Raw genomic sequence first — 18,652 nt, forward strand, 5'->3', positions numbered from 1 at the left:
TATCACTAGAAACAACACCAGCACTCTTTACACACAGTTACCCTGTGCGCGAAGGTGGTAATTTAGCAAACCGTGAATAAATATATAAAGTGCATACCAAAATGAAAAATTTGTCAAACATATCTATTTATTGTATATTAATGGCCCTAGATTTTCTCCATAATAGGTTGTGTTTTAGGATTGTAGATGTGGAATGCTCAATATTGCGATATATACAGAAAGTAAAAGGGTATCAATGCCAAACTGCATACCAGAAAAAGTTAAATATTTGCTTATCTGTTTTAACTTTTGGGGTGTAGCCTGTGAAACGCAAACAGTTGAGATTCCAGCAAGTCTGGGCGTTTTTTTAAAACACCAATCATTGAAAAAGGCAAAACCAGGTAAATTTTTGTCCTTTTAGTGATTGTTACTTTAAAAATACAGCCAGTCTCGCTGAAATCTCACCCCTGCCTGCATCTCACAGGCTGTTACATGAACCCCACAGTCCTCATTGGGTACCCCATTTGAGAGTATATCTAATCAACGCTCATGGAAAACAGAGACATCTGGAGTGTAGTATTTTCAACAGCCCTTCGGCTCAGAACTGGCAGAAACCAGTGGGACTCGGGTACACTCTACTGTTCTGGCCAGAAATGGTCTTCAAGGAAGAATGGCGGCCAAAACCATACCTTCACGTGGAAACAAAGCCAAGTGACTCAACTATGTATGAAAACATAGGAAAAATGGCAGCAGGTGCTCTTTACTGATGAGTTAAAATTTAATATATTTGGCTATAACAGAAGGCAGTTGGTTCGCCGAAGGGCTGGAGAGCGGTACAGTAATGAGTGTCTGCAGGCAACAGTGAAGCATGGTGGAGGTTCCTTGCAAGTTTGGGGCTGCATTTCAGCAAATGGAGTTGGGGATTTGGTCAGGATTAATAGTGTCCTTAATGCTGATAAATACAGGCAGGTACTTATTCATCATGCAATACCATCAGGGAGGCGTCTGATTGGCTCCAAATTTATTCTACAGCAGGACAACGACCCCAAACATACAGCCAATGTCATTAGGAAACTATCTTCAGAGTAATCAAGAACAAGGACTCCTGGAAGAGATGATCTGGCCCACACAGAGCCCTGATCTCAACATCATCGAGTCTGTCTGGGATTACATGAAAAGGCAGAAGGATTTCAGCAAGCCTACATTAACTGAACATCTGTGGTTAGTTCTCCAAGATGTTTGGAACAATCTCCCTGCCAAGTTCCTTCAAAACTGTGTGCAAGTGTACCTGGAAGTATTAAAGAATTGATGCTGTTTTGACGGCAAAGGGTTTGTCACACCAAATATTGATTTGATTTAGATTTAGCTTGTATTCATTCACTTAGTTTATTTTTAGCAAATAAAAAAATGCAATTAACACTATTTTTGAAAGCATTTTTACTTTGCAGCATTTTTCCACACCTGCCTAAAACTTTTGCACAGTACTCTATCTATCTATCTATCTATCTATCTATCTATCTATCTATCTTGCACTCCAGACAACTAGTAGTATACCCGTGTGCTCACCTTTGCAGCAAGTCTGCATACATACAATGGGATGTAGTTATTAGATCGCCGGACGAGATGCCGTCAGTCTAAATGCCGACCGTCAAGCCCACACTGGACTTAAAATAGGCATCCAAATACCGACGCCTATCTTAATCCCAACTAGGGAATCCTGACAGACTCCACCCCGAACGAGGTAAGTATGGGGAGTCTTAGGATTTAGCTGTGGGGGGGAGGGTAAGGGTTGGGCTAGGGGGGTTAGGTGCCACTGGGGGGGATGTTAGGGTTAGGCACCCCATCCCCGGGAGGGTTAGGCTTAGGGTGCAGGGGAGGGGGGGTTAGATTTAGGCACCCACTGGGAAACTTAAGGTTAGGCAACACCCTGGGAGTTTTCAGGTTAGACGCCACCAAGGGAGGGTTGGGGTAAGAGGGTGGAGAGGGGAGGGTTAGGATACTTACCAGCAGGTGTCGGGATCTCCTCCTGTCTGGCTTCCGCAGTCGGGATTTGAACAATACCTACCCATACAATACCAGTCGATGGGTGACACTCCTGGGTTTTAAACAACTTTTGATTGAAAAGTTTCAATCTTTTTTTTTTCTTTTGAACTGGGTCAGAAATGTAATGCAGAAATAGAATAGTCCTAAAGGGATAGAGACCTGTATCTATGATGCAGGGACGTGCAATCAGGATAGGCAGAGCCTCCCCTGTCATACTCCCTCCCCTATCATACTCCCTGTCATGCTCCAGAGTTTTGATATAAAAACTGTGTTTTTATACATGTGTATCTCCCCAGCCATTGACCTCTCAGCATATCACTGCTATGATGTATGAGTGCAGTAGCATACATTTCCTTCCTCATAGTCCCTCCATACAGAAAGCAGACCTTTTATGCTAGGCTGCAGGTGCACGCAATGGATGTCATGAAAACTAAGCATTGCTCTTAACACCTCAGTTTTTAAAAGACTGTAAAGAACCCATGTAAATGTTAATTATTCTTATTTGAGGGTCTGATCATTTTGAACTGCACTTTGTAATACTGAGCTTATTTTTTAAAACCTGGTTGGACATCTCTGTGGAGTTGCCTTTCAGATCCCTTTTATGTGTCCAGTAATCTCCAACCCTTCAGCAGTTGTTTGGGGGTTTTTTTTGTTTCTTTTTAACCTTCTTTCTTCCCTGCATCAATCAAAGATGGATATTTGATTTATAACCCATTATGGGGAAGATGAAAGCAAAAACAAGTCTAATGCTTTCAACAACAGAGTTATTCTTATACTAGTGCAGATCAGAGAGCATCTGTAGTAAGGTAGTATGTGTTGCTCTGTGAATCTTGTTTTACTTGATTATCTGTGCGACACAAAAAACAACTTCTGGTCCTTTTTTGAGCATTGAACACCATAAAGAATGATCCAAATGTCTTGATGCAGACTCTCCTGTAACAAGGGAACATTGTATCTTGATAAAAGATGATCAGCTAAATGAACATAGTACAATAGTTAATGTTGAGTGTGTATTATTTAGTCATTCAAATGCCATACTTTTTGTCTTATAACCTACAGATAGATGAATTAGGAACTGTGATAGCTTCACTCAACATGCAGTGTATATCCCTATTTATGTATCCACACTGTTTTCTTTTCATGTACATCCAGCTGTCACTGTGCCATACAACCTATTTGTTCTTTGACCAGTGTTAAATGGTTGCGTTGGTAACACATGGTTCAGTTGGTACCAGGTTATATTGTGTAGTGTAGTGTTTCCCAAACATGGTCCAAAGAATATATCTGTGCATGAGCACAGGTATCTTAATTACTACCTCCGTCATCTTCATTTACTTACCTATGCTGAAGCAGGGATATCCCTAATGTCTGGACTGTGAGGATTGGGGTTGGGGAACACTGGGGTAGTGAGAAGAAGATGGTAGATAGAGAGTTAGTGACTTGGAGAATCTATAGCTTTGACTTTAGGTAGCACAGTTTCTGGTGTTTCAAAATTTATATGAGTATTCTATCTGCAACATTTATGACATGGGGCGGACGGGGTAATTTTCAGACTGGGAACTCGGGGTAAGTAACAGACAGCAACACTACTCCCACAGGAAATTATTTGTTGATTGTTTTCTACAGCATTGGTTTCCTACATATAGCAAAAAAAATAGTGTCAAACTTTTGTCTAAAAAATACCCCATTTTCTTGTCATGTCAAGGTACAATGATGTTTGGCAACTACCCCAGTTTGTGCTCATTTCAGCCCTTTAAATTGCCCATGAAACATTGTCTGAAAATTACCCGAATGTCTGTAATTTACCCTATCCCATGGTGTATTTTTCAGACAAAATTTTATTTTTCTCTTGTATCTGCTGTGGAATAACAGTCTGAAAATGTCTCAGAATAATGACTAGGCATGTGAGGATTTTATACAAAAAAATATCAGAATTACAGAAATTCATACAGAAAGTATTAGAATTACAGCAAAAGTTGTGTTATTGCCTGAAAATTACCCCAGTTATTGCTTTCTCTTTTTATATTGTTCTAATTTCCTTTTCTAAAAATTGTTTATTTTTTTAGGCAGTGTTTTTATTTTACCCAGAGCTGGTCTATATTCTAGCCAAGTGCAAGGGCAACTTGTTTTCCTAGGTGATATAAAGAGTTTGTTTAAAAACACCAGAAATTCCAACTCTCTACACTGCGTTATTACTCTAGTCACAGTAGGAGGTATATTTACTAAAGGTCGATTTTAATCAATTTAACATCGATCAAAATCGATTAACTTCGAAGTGTTTCTGAACCTAAATCACACATTTACTAATACTTAAGACTAAATAAAAAATTGTCTGTTAGTAAATGTGTGATTAACCCCAGAAAACCAACATAGATTTTGATAGATTGTAAGTTGATTAAAATCTACCTTTAGTAAATATACACAAGGGTCACTAATTGTCTGGAACAACTAAAGTACTTTAAACTGTTATGGGTATCTATAAATACCTGTCAATTCAAATGTGTAACAGTTAAATGGGTGATTTCTATTAGTAAAATAAATAGGCCTTACCAGTTGTTACGTAATTTTGCAAGTTAAACAACCAATAAATTCCAAACAGATCATTAAATTCTTTAATGTCACTGGTAGCTCAATACTCTCTGTTTAGAGAGCCTGCTTAAAACACAACTTAAAGTGGGTGTTATAATGACCTCACACGTGAAAAAAAAGTGGACAGCACTTTACAAAATATCAGCTTTTTCTGCCTTTAGAAATGTTTCTGTTCATTTTTTTTAATGTTTTTTTAACACAAGTATTTTTTATTGAAAGTAGGAATTTCTAGTGGTACGGAAAAATAATGTGGGGGGTGGGTGACCAACGGAAAGGATCACATGGGGAATCCATCAATACAATATAGCCAAATACAACAATAGACCGACAATTGAAAAAGGTCATAAAACAATATAGAGTAGTAGACATACAATACACACAAACTAGGGAGAAGCTTTGATTTAAACTAAATGGGAGCAGATCGGATAAATGAGGGTTGCAATGCAACAAGGTACCTTCACCATCAGTAACATATACATGCCAAGAAACAACATCATAATGGGAGGCTGAGGATGAATACGGTACAGAGATGGTTTCCATATTAAAGTTGTATTGAAGCTCATCAAAAAATTAGGAGAGAGGGCATTTTTCCAACCCTGGACTATAGCAGTTTATGATCTAATAAATATCTCTGATGGGAGAGGACCTTGGGGGGTAGGGATTCTGGAGAGCAGGTTCAGGCACAGTAACCAAACCATGCTGTAATTTTTCCTGTTTTTGGATACTTGGGTTCAGTTTCCCAAGTGATCTGTAAAGTACCAGCGACGTTTAAGTATCCTGTTTTTGTTGAATCGCCCTTGGACCTGCTAAGTTGCTTCTATCTATTTTTAAAGAGCAGATTAAGGTTCATGAGGTTTGTTAACCCACATCATACTATGCAGCTTTAATAGATACAAATTGCCTTCTGTAGTCTTGCTGCTCTTAGGACTAAATGTGTTATTGGTTGATTTGTCGATAAAGCAAGGTTGTGCTCAGCCCTGACCTTTTATGGACGTTCCTCAGTGAAAGCTCTGTTTAATGAATTACCACAGTAAAATACAAATTGCTGTTGTATGAAGTTTTAATTAGGACTTTTAAATGGAGAAATGTAAAATGTCAGAGGAAATGATTTGTTGTGTAAAGAATAGAATAATGTTAAGAAGTGAGGCGGTAATCTTCATTGCACAAATGAAGGACAAATCTGCTATAAAATCGGGTTAGCCTGTCATGAGTTGTGAAACAAGGATAAGAGTAAGGCTAGAGGGCATATGAGAAATGGAAAGAAAAGTATATTATGAAAATAGAGTTGGGACTGAAGAATATAAGATGCTCTTGCGGAACCTGTAATACCTATTGACTACTTATGTAGCCCCAGTGATAAGGTTACAACAGCTCACCTGCTGCTGTTATATATTGTAAGCGCCCTAATCTTTGTGGACTCCACCTGAACAAAGCAATATTACGATTGTGCTTTTTCTGTACAGAGCAATAGAAGTTGCATTGGGCTCCATATAACAAGTGCATCAGACAGGAATTTAAGGTATAAAGAGATTAGGGACCGTATTCAATTAGATGCGGCTTTTATGCCTAAAGCTATTCAATTACAACCCCTTTTCCATGTGCGGTAATATTGCAGCTAAGATGCGTTAACTTATAGGTTCCGGGACAAGTACCTGGAGCGATGGGAAAACGCGTTCACAGCACCCACGATTAGCGCACTTGCTGCAGATTTCTGTTTGTGCTTCTCTCAGACTCGAACAGAAATCTGCGGTAGCTGCAGCCTGTGGGCTGTAATTGTATAGCCCCGGCCGGCCAATTATCCCATGGTTAATTACCACGGCTAATTGAATCCGGCTCTAGACTTTTTATAACTTGGAACAGTACGGCGATCCCCACGGTTTTCATATTGTAATATATGAAGAGGTGAGTGGACGAAGGCATGAATTGGACATAGGACTTTTATGCAAAAAATATGTCATTAAATAGACTGCCAACATGTAAAATACTATGATCTCTATGTCATAACACCTTCACCCGTTAAAGAAGTCATTTTTCAGAAAATTGTTAAATGACACCTTTTTCTACATACCTCTTCATATATTCAACTGTATCAGTGAATACAAACTAAAAGTGCCCATTCGCCCAACAGTATTACTATGAAGCAGACTATAATATACAACACACTTTCCTTACTTGCAGCGATCTCGTTATTACATATGCTCACACTTATAATTATGAAGCTTTACTCTCCCCACATGCTACAATACGAGAAGGTTCAAGTAATGATGAGACCCAGGACAATTACATTGGTTAAGGATCTCTCGGTCACTTCGCAGTGTGTTTTGTATTTGCTTGCCCTGCACTTAGGTTTTCATAAAATGCGATTACACTGAAAATGTGAAAGGTTTTCAGTAGCTTAAAGATTATGGGCCAGATACAGAGAAGGACGCTAATGCCATTGCGGCTGCTACCTCTCACGGATCGCAATTGCACACAATATGCTAATGAGACACTCGCCGCCCAGTGCTTAGACACCCCCTGACAGCATCTGACATCCGTGGCTCATGCACAAAGCCGGAAACACTTATCGCAGATCAGGCGGACATCACCCTTCTGAGTGAAGCCGCATACACCCTAGAAGATGTGCTGTATGAATGATATCTATGAAAGATTTCCCTTGAACTTTCTGTAGTGCAGGTAAAATGATATTGAGTGTACACACTGAAAGATATCTATTAGTGACGTCACCCTGCCACATCTCTGATCAGGCAATTCTTGACGATATCGTTAGATTGGCCTGAATATACGGATGACATCGTTAATGATCCGCGGAAGGAAATAAATGAGGGGGGCGGTCGGCGCTTCACAATTGTGGTGTGGTGTTGGGGTTAGGGTGGGGGGACTGGGAGGGAGGTGGGATGAGACAATGGTAGGTGCAGCAGCGTAAAAACAGGAGTACCCCTACCTGTTGGTTCAGACGGAGGAATATGTGGTACACGTGCGCTCCTAAGGGGGTGTGTGGGAGAACGGGAAGGTGAAAAAAGGGGGGAGGGGAAAAAAGAGGGGGGGAGGTTTGGGATAGGAAGGGAGTGGAAATGTGGGACTGTTGGGGAAATGGTAGTGTGGGTATGTGGCTGTTGTATAGATAATGTTTGTGGGTGTACGTGGGTGAATACAAATGAGGCAGACAATAAGTGTAGGATCCAACCTTTTATTGGGTAAGGCACAATGCTTCCCTAGGTAGTTCCGTTATATGGTGTGGGAATTAGCAGATAAGTATTGTGATCCTCGGTTGGGGAGTGGGTGTGTGAGTGGCTCCTTTCCGTGCGGTCCTTACTCCTGCACGTTCTCCTGCTGGACCTATGGTCTACAGTCTTACTGAACCGGGATGTGGGGTGTGAATAAAGTCCAGTACTTAGTGCAGTAGCGGCGTCCCGCTCTGTCTCTGGGATCTTTGTACCTACCGGTAGGTGTGGATTGTCCTGTGGTTCTTTGCAGCTTTGGCTGTGATCCCAGGTGTTAGCCGGATGTTACGTGACACCTCTGCGAGCCCGCGGGGTGTCTGGCAGCCGTGTGCCCGTCAACGTTCTTTGGTCGTGTGATGGGATGCGGAGAGCCGCGTGGTGGGGTTGATCCATGGTCCCGTGGAGTCAATGGGTGGTTTTGGGCACAGTGATGAGGCTGGTGGGGGGGGACCCAGGGTCTGCCTTGCGGCGCGGTGCTGGATCCTCTGAAGCCTTTCTTTGTGGTGTGTTAATGAGTACAATGATCAGAGTTCTGGTGGTTGGTGGGGGGGTGCTGATTCCCCAACGTGTTTTGGCACTGGTGCCTTCTTCAAGGAGGTGTGAGAGCATCAATGCTTCTGAGGTTCTTATGTAGTGCACTTCCGGGGGTGGGGTTGTGGTCAGGTGACTCACGTGACCAATGGTGTGTTTGAAAGGTAATGTGGTGAAGGTGTGTGTAGGGACTTGCTGAATGGTGATGCGGTGCAGGTGTGTGCAGGGACTAGCTGGAGTGATGAGTATAATCAGATTGGACCAATGGTGTGTTTGAAAGGTAATGTGGTGAAGGTGTGTGTAGGGACTTGCTGAATGGTGATGGGGTGCAGGTGTGTGCAGGGACTAGCTGGAGTGATAAGTGTAATCAGATTGGACCAATGGTGTGTTTGAAAGGTAATGCGGTGCAGGGACTTGCTGAATGTTGATGCGGCGCGGGAGGGCACATTGTTGGTCGTTCACTGCATACACACTGAATGATATCATTCTAAGATATTGTCTCGTGTGTACGCCCATTCAGTCTAAGCTGTCGCAGACACACTGGGTGTCCAGACATACAGAGAGCAAGTTTATGGATGCCTAGAAAACCGTGTAAACAGTCCGATACCCCTTTGGTTTTCTAACCACTCCCCCAAACTCTGACTACCTGACACTCGCTTTACGAGTGAATCCCTTTTGTGAGTGTATTTGCAATTCACTTGCTGTTCAATAACTAACAATCGCTGAATCTGCGCAAATATCGGCATTGCGTCCACATCTGCATCAGGTCCAATGTTCACTTATTCAGGTATATTCTATTTCCCTCCCATCTTAAGTGGGTGTCCAAATACTATACTGTATATAGCTGCTGGTGACACACATGAAGGTATTGAACCATACTGATGTGTGTGTATGTGACAGTGGACCAGCTTGAGTACTAATTTAAATTAGACAAAATGTGTGCACATAATTTGCAGTTCAATAGTGTGCACTATTATTAACAGTATTATGTACAATTGAGAATGAAGTAGTAAAAACAAGCTAGTTATTAACGAACAGAGAGGGCTATGCCTGCAAGCTTACAGTCTATAGGATGATGATTACTTGCCAGGTGATGTCCACCTGCATAGCTTAAATTCAGTGTCTGAAATGTCTGGAGCAGAAAGCTATCCACACAAGTATGGTGTTTGGATTAATAGAGATTATACTTTATAAAGGTCCAGTCTTCTACATTGTCATCACTGTTTGTTTGAAGGGGATACCTTCAGTATTCCTTCACAGGGATTGCCAGCGCTTAGAATACCGGCGCCGGAATCCTGACACCTGTCAGAAATCTGGTGCCAGCATCCTGACCGCCAGCATCCCAAAGGTAAGTAGCGGGGGTAGGTTTAGGCACAAGGAGGGGAGGTTAGGTTCTGGCATCGGGGAAGGGTTAGGGTACGGAGACTCTTATGTACTTTTTGGTGTCTTTATTATGTCGACCACTTTGTACTGATTGAACGGACTTTGCCTTCGTCACAGAATTATGCAATTATTCCTCTAACTGGTGCAAATTATGCTTCAATAGACACCTGTCCCATGCACTGTATTATGTATGCTAAAATTTGTATAAACTATTACTAATATACCTGTACAATGTTAAATATGTATAAATGTGCATTCCTTTCCAGATAGATGCTACTGAAAGTGAACCAAAGAGTTTTATTTTCATGAGCAAGGATGCAATGACGAATCCAGATAAAATGTTGGTTTTGATCCATGGCAGTGGAGTGGTGAGGGCAGGACAGTGGGCCAGAAGACTTATAATAAATGAGGACTTAAACAGCGGAACACAAATCCCTTACATCAAGAGAGCAATGAAAGTAAGTGGCTTACAAATGCATTCCTTCGGCACCAATGAATTCTAATGCTGGGCATACATGGCCAGATAAAATGTCTGTCAGACCGACAGACATTTTATCTGGCAGCCTGCCAGCCGCAGATGTCTCCGGCAACATCCGCGCTCCGCCTCCGGGGGAGGAGACATTTCCCTGTTCCTTCCGTAGGAAGGAACACAGGAAATGTCTGTCTGTCGCTCGCGGATGGGCATACACTGCCCGATGTGGCTGACAGTTTACCGGGAAATATCGCATCGGACGGGCATGCTGGACAATCCGGCATGCCCAACTGAGCAATATTTAACCCTCAGTCGCCCCCCCACACGCTACGATTATCGGCGGATTGCCCCGATAATTGTAGCGTGTATGGCCAGCATTAGTGATGATGTTTCTTTTAGTTTTATGTTTGTTTAATATTGTAAAATAACGTATTACAGTGTGATGTGAGAGGATAATTCCACCGAATATTACTTTACATTTATACTATATACTGAGTGAATCACGATCAGCAGCGCTACTAACCTGGGCTACTGTGTTCTGTGTCTCTGGCTTTTAAGCTTTTAGTATTACAAGAGTCTTTCTCTCCGATGTTATGTGTGTATTGTCTATATAGGAGGAAACAGCCATCCTAAAATTATATTGCTTGAGTGAAATAATTTAACTTGGCACACAAGTAAGTATGTTATTAGTCTTAACATTCTCTACATAAACCAATTACTAGTCTCTTCTGTCATACCAATAAATGTGGGTGTTAATAATCGGTTCCCAATCAAAAACATTTTAAGATGTCTTTTTTACTACATTTTATTTACAGTAGCAGGATTTTTGGATTTCCTTTAGCCCATCTCGCTCTATCTATAATGGCCCCAGATATAAATAATAGCAAATATTAAAGCAAAGGCTGATTTAGCCATAAGTCCTAAAGCAGGGATGGGGAACCTCATTTGGTCTGGCCCTCTGAGCTTTTCTCTGCCTAGCCTCATCTGGCTAGCAGGGTGCCTAGAATGGCACCCTGCAGCCAGAATCTATGCAGTAGTGCCGCCTGGAGCGTCCTTAGGATGCTTAAGACGGTCACCTCGCAGCCCTTACAGCTCCCCGGAGCATCCTCGGGATGCTCTGGGAATTGCTGTAATCACCGGTGATTGTGGCCACGCCATGTGATGTCACATGGAGGGGGTGAGGGCTGCACCAGGCCTGCGAATAATCTATATATATCAAAATGGCCCTCTGCAGAAAAAAGGTTCCCCACCCCTGTCCTAAAGGGTGGATGTACACCCTTCCAGTGAATGTTGTTGTAGTGATATGTTGACTGGAAGTATGTAGATGTAGTATGTCGATGAATGTACCATTTGCTTTGTAAAAAAGTTTGAATTTGATCTATTTACTATGCATGTTCACAATATTACCCTGGTTAATCCCAACATGGAAGACTAATAACACATATCCACCACTGGAACAATGTGTCTTTGTTACTTAAAAATCATGCAGCTCTGAATCTACCAGAATACCTTTAATTGGAAACACTATTTCCCCTGTCACACGCAGCATAGGCTACATGCAAGTTTTTTTGTAACTGAAGTTCTCTCATGTGACAGGAAAACAGTTTTTCCTTTATGTTTCTGCTGGAGCTTCTCACCTCTGTAGAACACTGCATGGTATTTCTGGTAAAACATTGGACACAAAAACCTATGGATAACTCCAACCCAAGTTCATTCACCTGCAAATGCACCATAGTTTGAATACATGGGAGAGCACTGTAGCCAATGAATTGGTTAAACCAGATGTACATTATGCAATTATTGGCCTGTTCCGCTGATTATCGATGTCGGGCCGATAAATGCATAATGTATTGCCACGATCAATCTGCGATGATCGGACAATTGGGCATGACACATCTCCCAACATCCCAGACTGTTCCGATCATTGGTCCGCCACGTCTGGCAGGGTATGCCCAGCTGCGGCTAACTTCCCGACCTATCCCCTGTTCCTTCACAGAGGAGGCACAGGGAAATGTTTCCTCTCCATGGGAGGAAAGCAGATATTGTGGCCATGTATGCTGTCAAATATCTCGCAGTGTATGGCCATGATATCTGCTGGCTTCAAGCTATCAGATAAAATGTCTGTGGGTCTGACAGAACTTTTATGTGACAATGTATGTCCAGCTTTAGCATTGGCCTTAAAAAAAAAAGATATTATTAAATGCTGTGTTTGAGTTTTACCATTTTGTCTTAACTGACTTTAGAGAGGACCAGTTACCCAGCCTCCTATTGTTCACAGTTTTCAAATTATTAGATCTGGAGATGGATGTCCTCAGTGTACCCCCCCCCCCCCCCCTAGAGAAAAGGACTCTATATAGAAAAGCATTATCTGCTATGGAATATTCACATTATCTATAGATGCTATCATATGCTTTCAAAATTATGAGGTATCTTACATAATATGGTTATTACAAATAAATTCTGCAACAGTCTGATATAAATACAGTCCGGGCAATTAATAAAAACAAGTCCCTCTTCATATTTAACATTTGAATCACTACAGTTACATGAAGAGTAGCAATCACGTAACTGAAATACTGTGTTAGGTCAGGAACCCATTCCGTTGGCTGCGCTGGAACAAATTGTAATTATATACATTTAGGTTGTATAGCAAAACAAAAATTTTTGTGAAAAAAAGTTATGGAAAGGTGCAATTTCTTGTATGTAAATATGTAAATACTGTTTTTAAACTGTTGAAGAATTGTAATTACATTTGTATTAATGCTCTCTAAGGAACAGACCGAGTTTTCACATCTTTGCTCCCTTTTGTTAACAGTTCTGTTAATTAATTTTACAGAATTATAAGCTTTTGTACAGTACGACCTGTGGAAGAATGCTGAAGTGATAAAAAAAGGGAATCTGGAAGGGGGTGAGGGGGGGGGCGACCAGAGGTTAAAAGCTTATTTTTACAGAACTGACAGGTTGTGTAAGCCCACACCAACCCCCATACAGGAGAGGGAAAACAATAGACTGACAGCTCCAATGTTCAGCAAGACGCTGTTAACGACAGCTTATTCCTTTATGATTTCAACTCTTGACAGTAGACATGCCAGGTTGTTGCATGGTGGCAGATGTATCATTACCTTGTGGCCCTGTCATGACTGAAGAGGCAAAGGAAGCCCACTCGCAGGTCTGAAAATCCAATTATTCATGTGAAGTGTAAGCTCCTCTCCTTATGCAGGATGAAGGCATGATATAAAATCTGCCCGTGATTGCTCTCTCAGATTTTTCTGCATCCTATCTGGGCTATCGGTTTGCACGAGCACACCAGGGAATATTTGTGAATATTTCGTTGCCGAGAACCTGAAATAAAAAATTAAATAATAAAATAAAAATTATATCGCAGTTGAAGAGGTCACAGAGTTCTGCAGCGAGAACACACCGCAATCTTTAAATAAGTCCTACACACCTTATCCAACATTTATACTGATCTATCGTGTAATATCTACTTCAAATACACCTGGTAAAAAATGAAAGAAGTATGAATAATTAAATCTAGCTCAAACACTAAAAAATACGTTTCTGCCAGGCTAAAACGGACTTAACATTTCTCTATTACACACATCTGATGTTCCATTCACTGTGCTGGATGCCTCCGGGGAATTTGTAGAGAAAGAGGTGTGGGTGTTTGAAAGTATTTCAAAAGCCTTGGGGCTTGTATCTGACCAGCATATCAATGGATGTTAAGATATATTAAAATTAATAAAGTAAAAAGTTAACCTGTATCATGGAGAGGTATTTATTTAGAAAGTTCGAATGAGATTCACTCAGGCTGGGTGTTGGGCAGGAGCGGTACCCTTGGTAGTCTTCTATAACAATGACCAGAAAGATCCTAGTTATTGCAGTCATTAGGGGCCTATTATATAAAGGCGTGATGTGTTGTATTCTTGTAATTTCCTCATCAAAAAATACTGCCATTCTTTGCATTTTTTTTTAAATGGCATTGTAGAGTACTGTATCTTGTAATTGACTATTTTTACTGATATTTATAGATTTCACCTGAAAGCCAAATCAAAAGTCAATTTGTCCATTCTCAGCCTATTTAAAAACTTTAATTAACTGCATCATTATTGTCTATGGGAAACTGCTATTGCCAACATGGAAGTAACTTTCCACACTTTGGGCTTCATTCAGAGGCGGCCTTACGGTCTACGATGCCGCCTCGATGTTTGTCCAGTGCACATGCGCACGAGGGAGCCGGCTCCTTCGTGCGCATGCGTGAGACCCGCTACGACCGACAGCGCCGGTCGTAGCGGTTCTCTTTCCAAAGGGGGCGATCTGTCGATGTTGATTGACAGCTCGCCCCGTTTGGAAGGCGGGCCGGGGGGGGTGGCAACCCAAACGGAGGCGTTCCCATGGGAACGCCTGCCGTTTGGGGGAGGCCCCACTGACATCACTAGTGATGTCAGTGGAGAGCTTCCGGCTCTGACAGAGCCAGAAGCTCTCCGGGGCTTACGACAAGTGAGACCCCTACCCTATCGTAAGCCCCGATGTTCGCGATGGTCATAGACCACCCTAGCGGTCGTTAGAGCTGTGGGTGTAAACCCACAGCCTAACGACCGAAACAGAGGCGGCTGGTCAGGATGCAAGCGGCCGCCCAGTTTCTGAGCGACCGCTTGCATCCTCCGACCGCCTCTGAATGAGGGCCTTTGTTCTTTATGTGCGGGTTTTTTTTTTTTTAAACATCTATTTATTTCTCAGTGTAGTTCACCAGCTTAGGGCCGTATTCAATTTGGTGCGAAAAGCTGTTTTCGCCCATTTTGTTTGTGAAAATTTTGCCTGAAAATGTATCTCTGTATTCAATTCCAGTCCGTGTTCGCCTGTGCGAAAAGTGAATGCACTGTAATAGGCAAAACTTTTTCTCCACAGATTAGCAGGAGGAAAAAGTGTAAAATCTATATTTTGGGGTGCAGATGTTGGGAAACCACTCAGAACCCTTGGTACAAAAAAAAGGACAATTCATCCCCAAAAAGTAAAAAAAAAACCCTGCAGGAACACCCCAAAAAAAAAGCCTTAGAAATTTGGGGCAAAAATGAAAAAAATGGGGGAACAACTTCAAAAACTAGCGTAATAAGCTTCTGGGGTGCTCTAAGAAGGGGACAAAGTGTTTTGGGGATTGCAGGTGCTTGCATGACGGTGGAATTTAACTTTTTCTAAATCTTCACTTTAGAGACCTAAAAATATGCTAGTACCCATTTTCAAGCACCCCAAATTTGATGGGACTACTTATTTGCTCCAAAAAGCACTGCCGTATGCCATTCTTCACCACTTTTACCAAGACGCTGATAGCAAGCAATTACCACCACTTAAGTACCCTAACTAGTTCAATTAGGGCTAATACTAAACTATCTAAATGATTTCCCGAAGTCAGCCCATCTTTATCTGGGGTACAGAGTGATTCCCCCAATTCATCCTGCACTTTTCGCCTGGCTCACATTCGGCGGGTCCCGTTTTCGCTTGTTTGGCAATTGAATATGGAGTAAATCGGGACCGCGCACAAAAAGTTTTCACGTCCAAAACACGCGAAGGCGGCGAAAAGTCGGGTAGGCGGAACTTTCTCACTGATGCAAAACTAATTGTATACGGCCCTTAGTGGTACATTAGATGGCCGATTAGTCCCTTTATTTGCTTTTCTGATGTTTTTACACTTGACTGTCCAATGCTTTTCAAATAGGTGCAGTTAAGTCTGTGGTTGTAAATGTGGCAATAAAAAGAAAAAAGATCACCTGGCGCCTAGTCCCACAAACACTTATAATTATATTAACTATTGCTGCAGCTATCTGTTTAGAAGGGATTGCCACCCCTCTCCAGAATACAAGATTAAAAAGAATACATAATATAACAGACAGCACTGCAAATGGATTAATAACACATTGGTTCAAATACTTCAGAAAATATTTAATGCATAAAAATAAGAAAAGACAACAATAAAAAATGTCCATAGAGTATCTAAAAAAACAATATAATGGGGTATATCCCTAAAATCTACAAGTACAATCAAATCTGTATATAAAATATATAATAATACAATGAATAGTGTATTAATTCTTGTAATCACCAATAATATGATAACATAGATTGTTTATCTGATATCTCCACAATTCATAAAATACAAAAATCAAAAAAGCAAGCATACAGGGATAAATGACCAACATTTGCTAATATAGTGCTTCCTCTCAAAGGCTGCTAGGTATTTTTAGGACTTTTAATTATTTATACGCCTTCTTCCACGTGGTCCACTCATTCAGTGGAGATTGTATGTAATGTTATTTCCTTAGTGTTTTTTGCTGACAATTGTGATACAATAAATCCTTCCCCACATAGGGGCACTTGACAGTCTACTCTTTCCCGTTTTTAGTGGCAAGTGTGCTAATAGTATACTTACAACAGTCAGATAGTCAGCACACTGTAATGTAATAACAGCTCAGACCTCTAATGACTTTTAGGTCAGGCTATCCCTGTGGTCATACTCACTGGGAGCCTTGTAAAGGAGGTTTTTTGGCAGTCCTTTTATCAGCCTTAGTGCACTTTTAACTCTAGGTTCCTTACTGCATGCAGCGTGAAGCACAGACACTTGTCGGTATTCAGTCATTACCCACAAGTGTGTGTGCTTCACGCTGCATGGACGTACCCCATTATATTGTTTTTTTAGGTACTCTATGGCCATTTTTTATTGTTGTCTTTTCTTATTCATTAAATATTTTCTGAAGTATTTGAACCAATGTGTTATTAATCCATTTGCAGTTCTGTCTGTTGTGTAAATGTGGTAAACTGCAAATATGATCTCAACAAGAAGCTGCTAATTTTATTCATTTAAAATGGGGACTTAAAACGCTAACCATTACTTTATCCCTTCGTGCAAGAACTTGTTTTGTATTTTTACATTATCTTTGCATCTGTTTCTAACCATTTCTTGCAGTCTGTATATACCGGTGTTGATTTGGCATGTAGACATGTCACATCCGTTACACAGAGGCTTAGGACCACTTGTTGGGGTGATGAAGTCCCTGGCACTGTACTTTTGTTCTTTCCTCTTGCCCAGTAAATAGGCGGTCTCTCATTGCGGTACTTGTGGCCACGGAAGAATGAAGGGAGCGGTAAACGTTTTGCATCTTTATCGTAAAAAAACTGTTTCAAAATAATTTGGATTCACTTTATGTAACTTTTATGAAGATCTGGCTAGCTAGCAGAGCTTATTGGTCACTGGATAGAACCATTGTTTTTGTCTCTCCTCTATAATTCTTTTATCACCTACAAAAACCCTGAAGTCGTTTCAGTTGCTTATACATTTTAACAGCAGTTGCTATAGATGCTTTGTTGGATAAAATATAGTTCTTTTTCTATGTATGTATAATACCCCAATATCTTTTTGAGCGTATGTATTCTACCCTGACTCAGCAATGTAAATATATCTGAGTCGCGTAAGTTTTGATACTTGGATACCCATAATGAAGGTTGTCTGCTGAAGCCATTTTTGAGGTGTCAGGTGCTGTAAAACAACTATAGTCAGCTAATTCTGCAAAGTATGATGATCTTACAGCATCAATCTGAATTCCAAGAAAGTAAATGTTACAGATTTCCTAGTGTGAAAAACAGGGACACATGCGAGTGCTATAGATATGCCAGGTGATCATATTCCTAATGCCTCCACTACCAGTGTTACTCCCTGCTTTAAGCTGCCAAACTTGGCAAGAGGCTAAGCATGTTTCTCATGCCAACAGCTAGCATGGAGAAAGCAGAATGTCAGCAGTGACTGTGACACGACCTCTGTAAATGCCATATGCCAGGGTGTTGTTATAGCAGCCTGAAACCAGGAATGAGTTCTGGTATTTTTTTAATGATAAATAAAGCTGAATTTAGGCTGAAATAGTAGGCTCAAGGCATTGGGCTTTAAGCAATTTTCTGCTACTTTTAAGCTTATTCGCGGCAGTGCCATTCTGTGGACGATCCCTTTCATTCTAGTCCGCTGTGCTGGTGGGTTTTCACAAACCATTTGATATGATATATGTTACACAGCTTTTGTACTATATTGACTTTTGTATGGTCAATGAAACATTGTTGCTATTCCTGGAAAAAAAGGTTTACGTATATGCAAAAGTGAATTTCTTACCAGTAATTTATATAGCGCATACATATTCTGCAGGTCTTTTACAGAGAATATTTATTTTTCACATCAGCCGCTGCCCCAGAGGAGCTTTACAATCTATGGCCCTCATTCAGAGCCGTACGCTCTGAGCAGAGCGCACGCTCTGCATGAGGGCCGGGCTCCTTTTTCATGGAGCGTCCTCCTGGACGCTCGTATAGCTGTGGGTCACCACCCACAGGCTATACGAGCGTGCATTTTGATGGCCGCGATGGTCGTGACCATCGCGACCATCGAAATTGCGAGCCG

General features: G+C 41.3%; 1 protein-coding gene across 3 annotated transcripts in view; it reads left to right on the plus strand.

The window, feature by feature from the left end:
- The window catches only part of ARB2A (ARB2 cotranscriptional regulator A), a 471,272-nt gene that overhangs the window by 58,869 nt on the left and 393,751 nt on the right, over positions 1-18,652 (plus strand). For all 3 annotated transcript variants that reach the window (XM_088444639.1, XM_088444640.1, XM_088444641.1), the window contains exon 6: positions 10,016-10,207. In XM_088444639.1, the coding sequence (XP_088300765.1) occupies positions 10,016-10,207 (192 nt within the window). The remainder of the gene's footprint in view (positions 1-10,015; positions 10,208-18,652) is intronic.

Source organism: Taudactylus pleione, unplaced genomic scaffold (genome assembly GCF_031769625.1).
Source record: "Taudactylus pleione unplaced genomic scaffold, aTauple2 ptg000370l, whole genome shotgun sequence".
In the NCBI taxonomy this organism is placed as follows: Eukaryota; Metazoa; Chordata; class Amphibia; order Anura; family Myobatrachidae; genus Taudactylus; species Taudactylus pleione.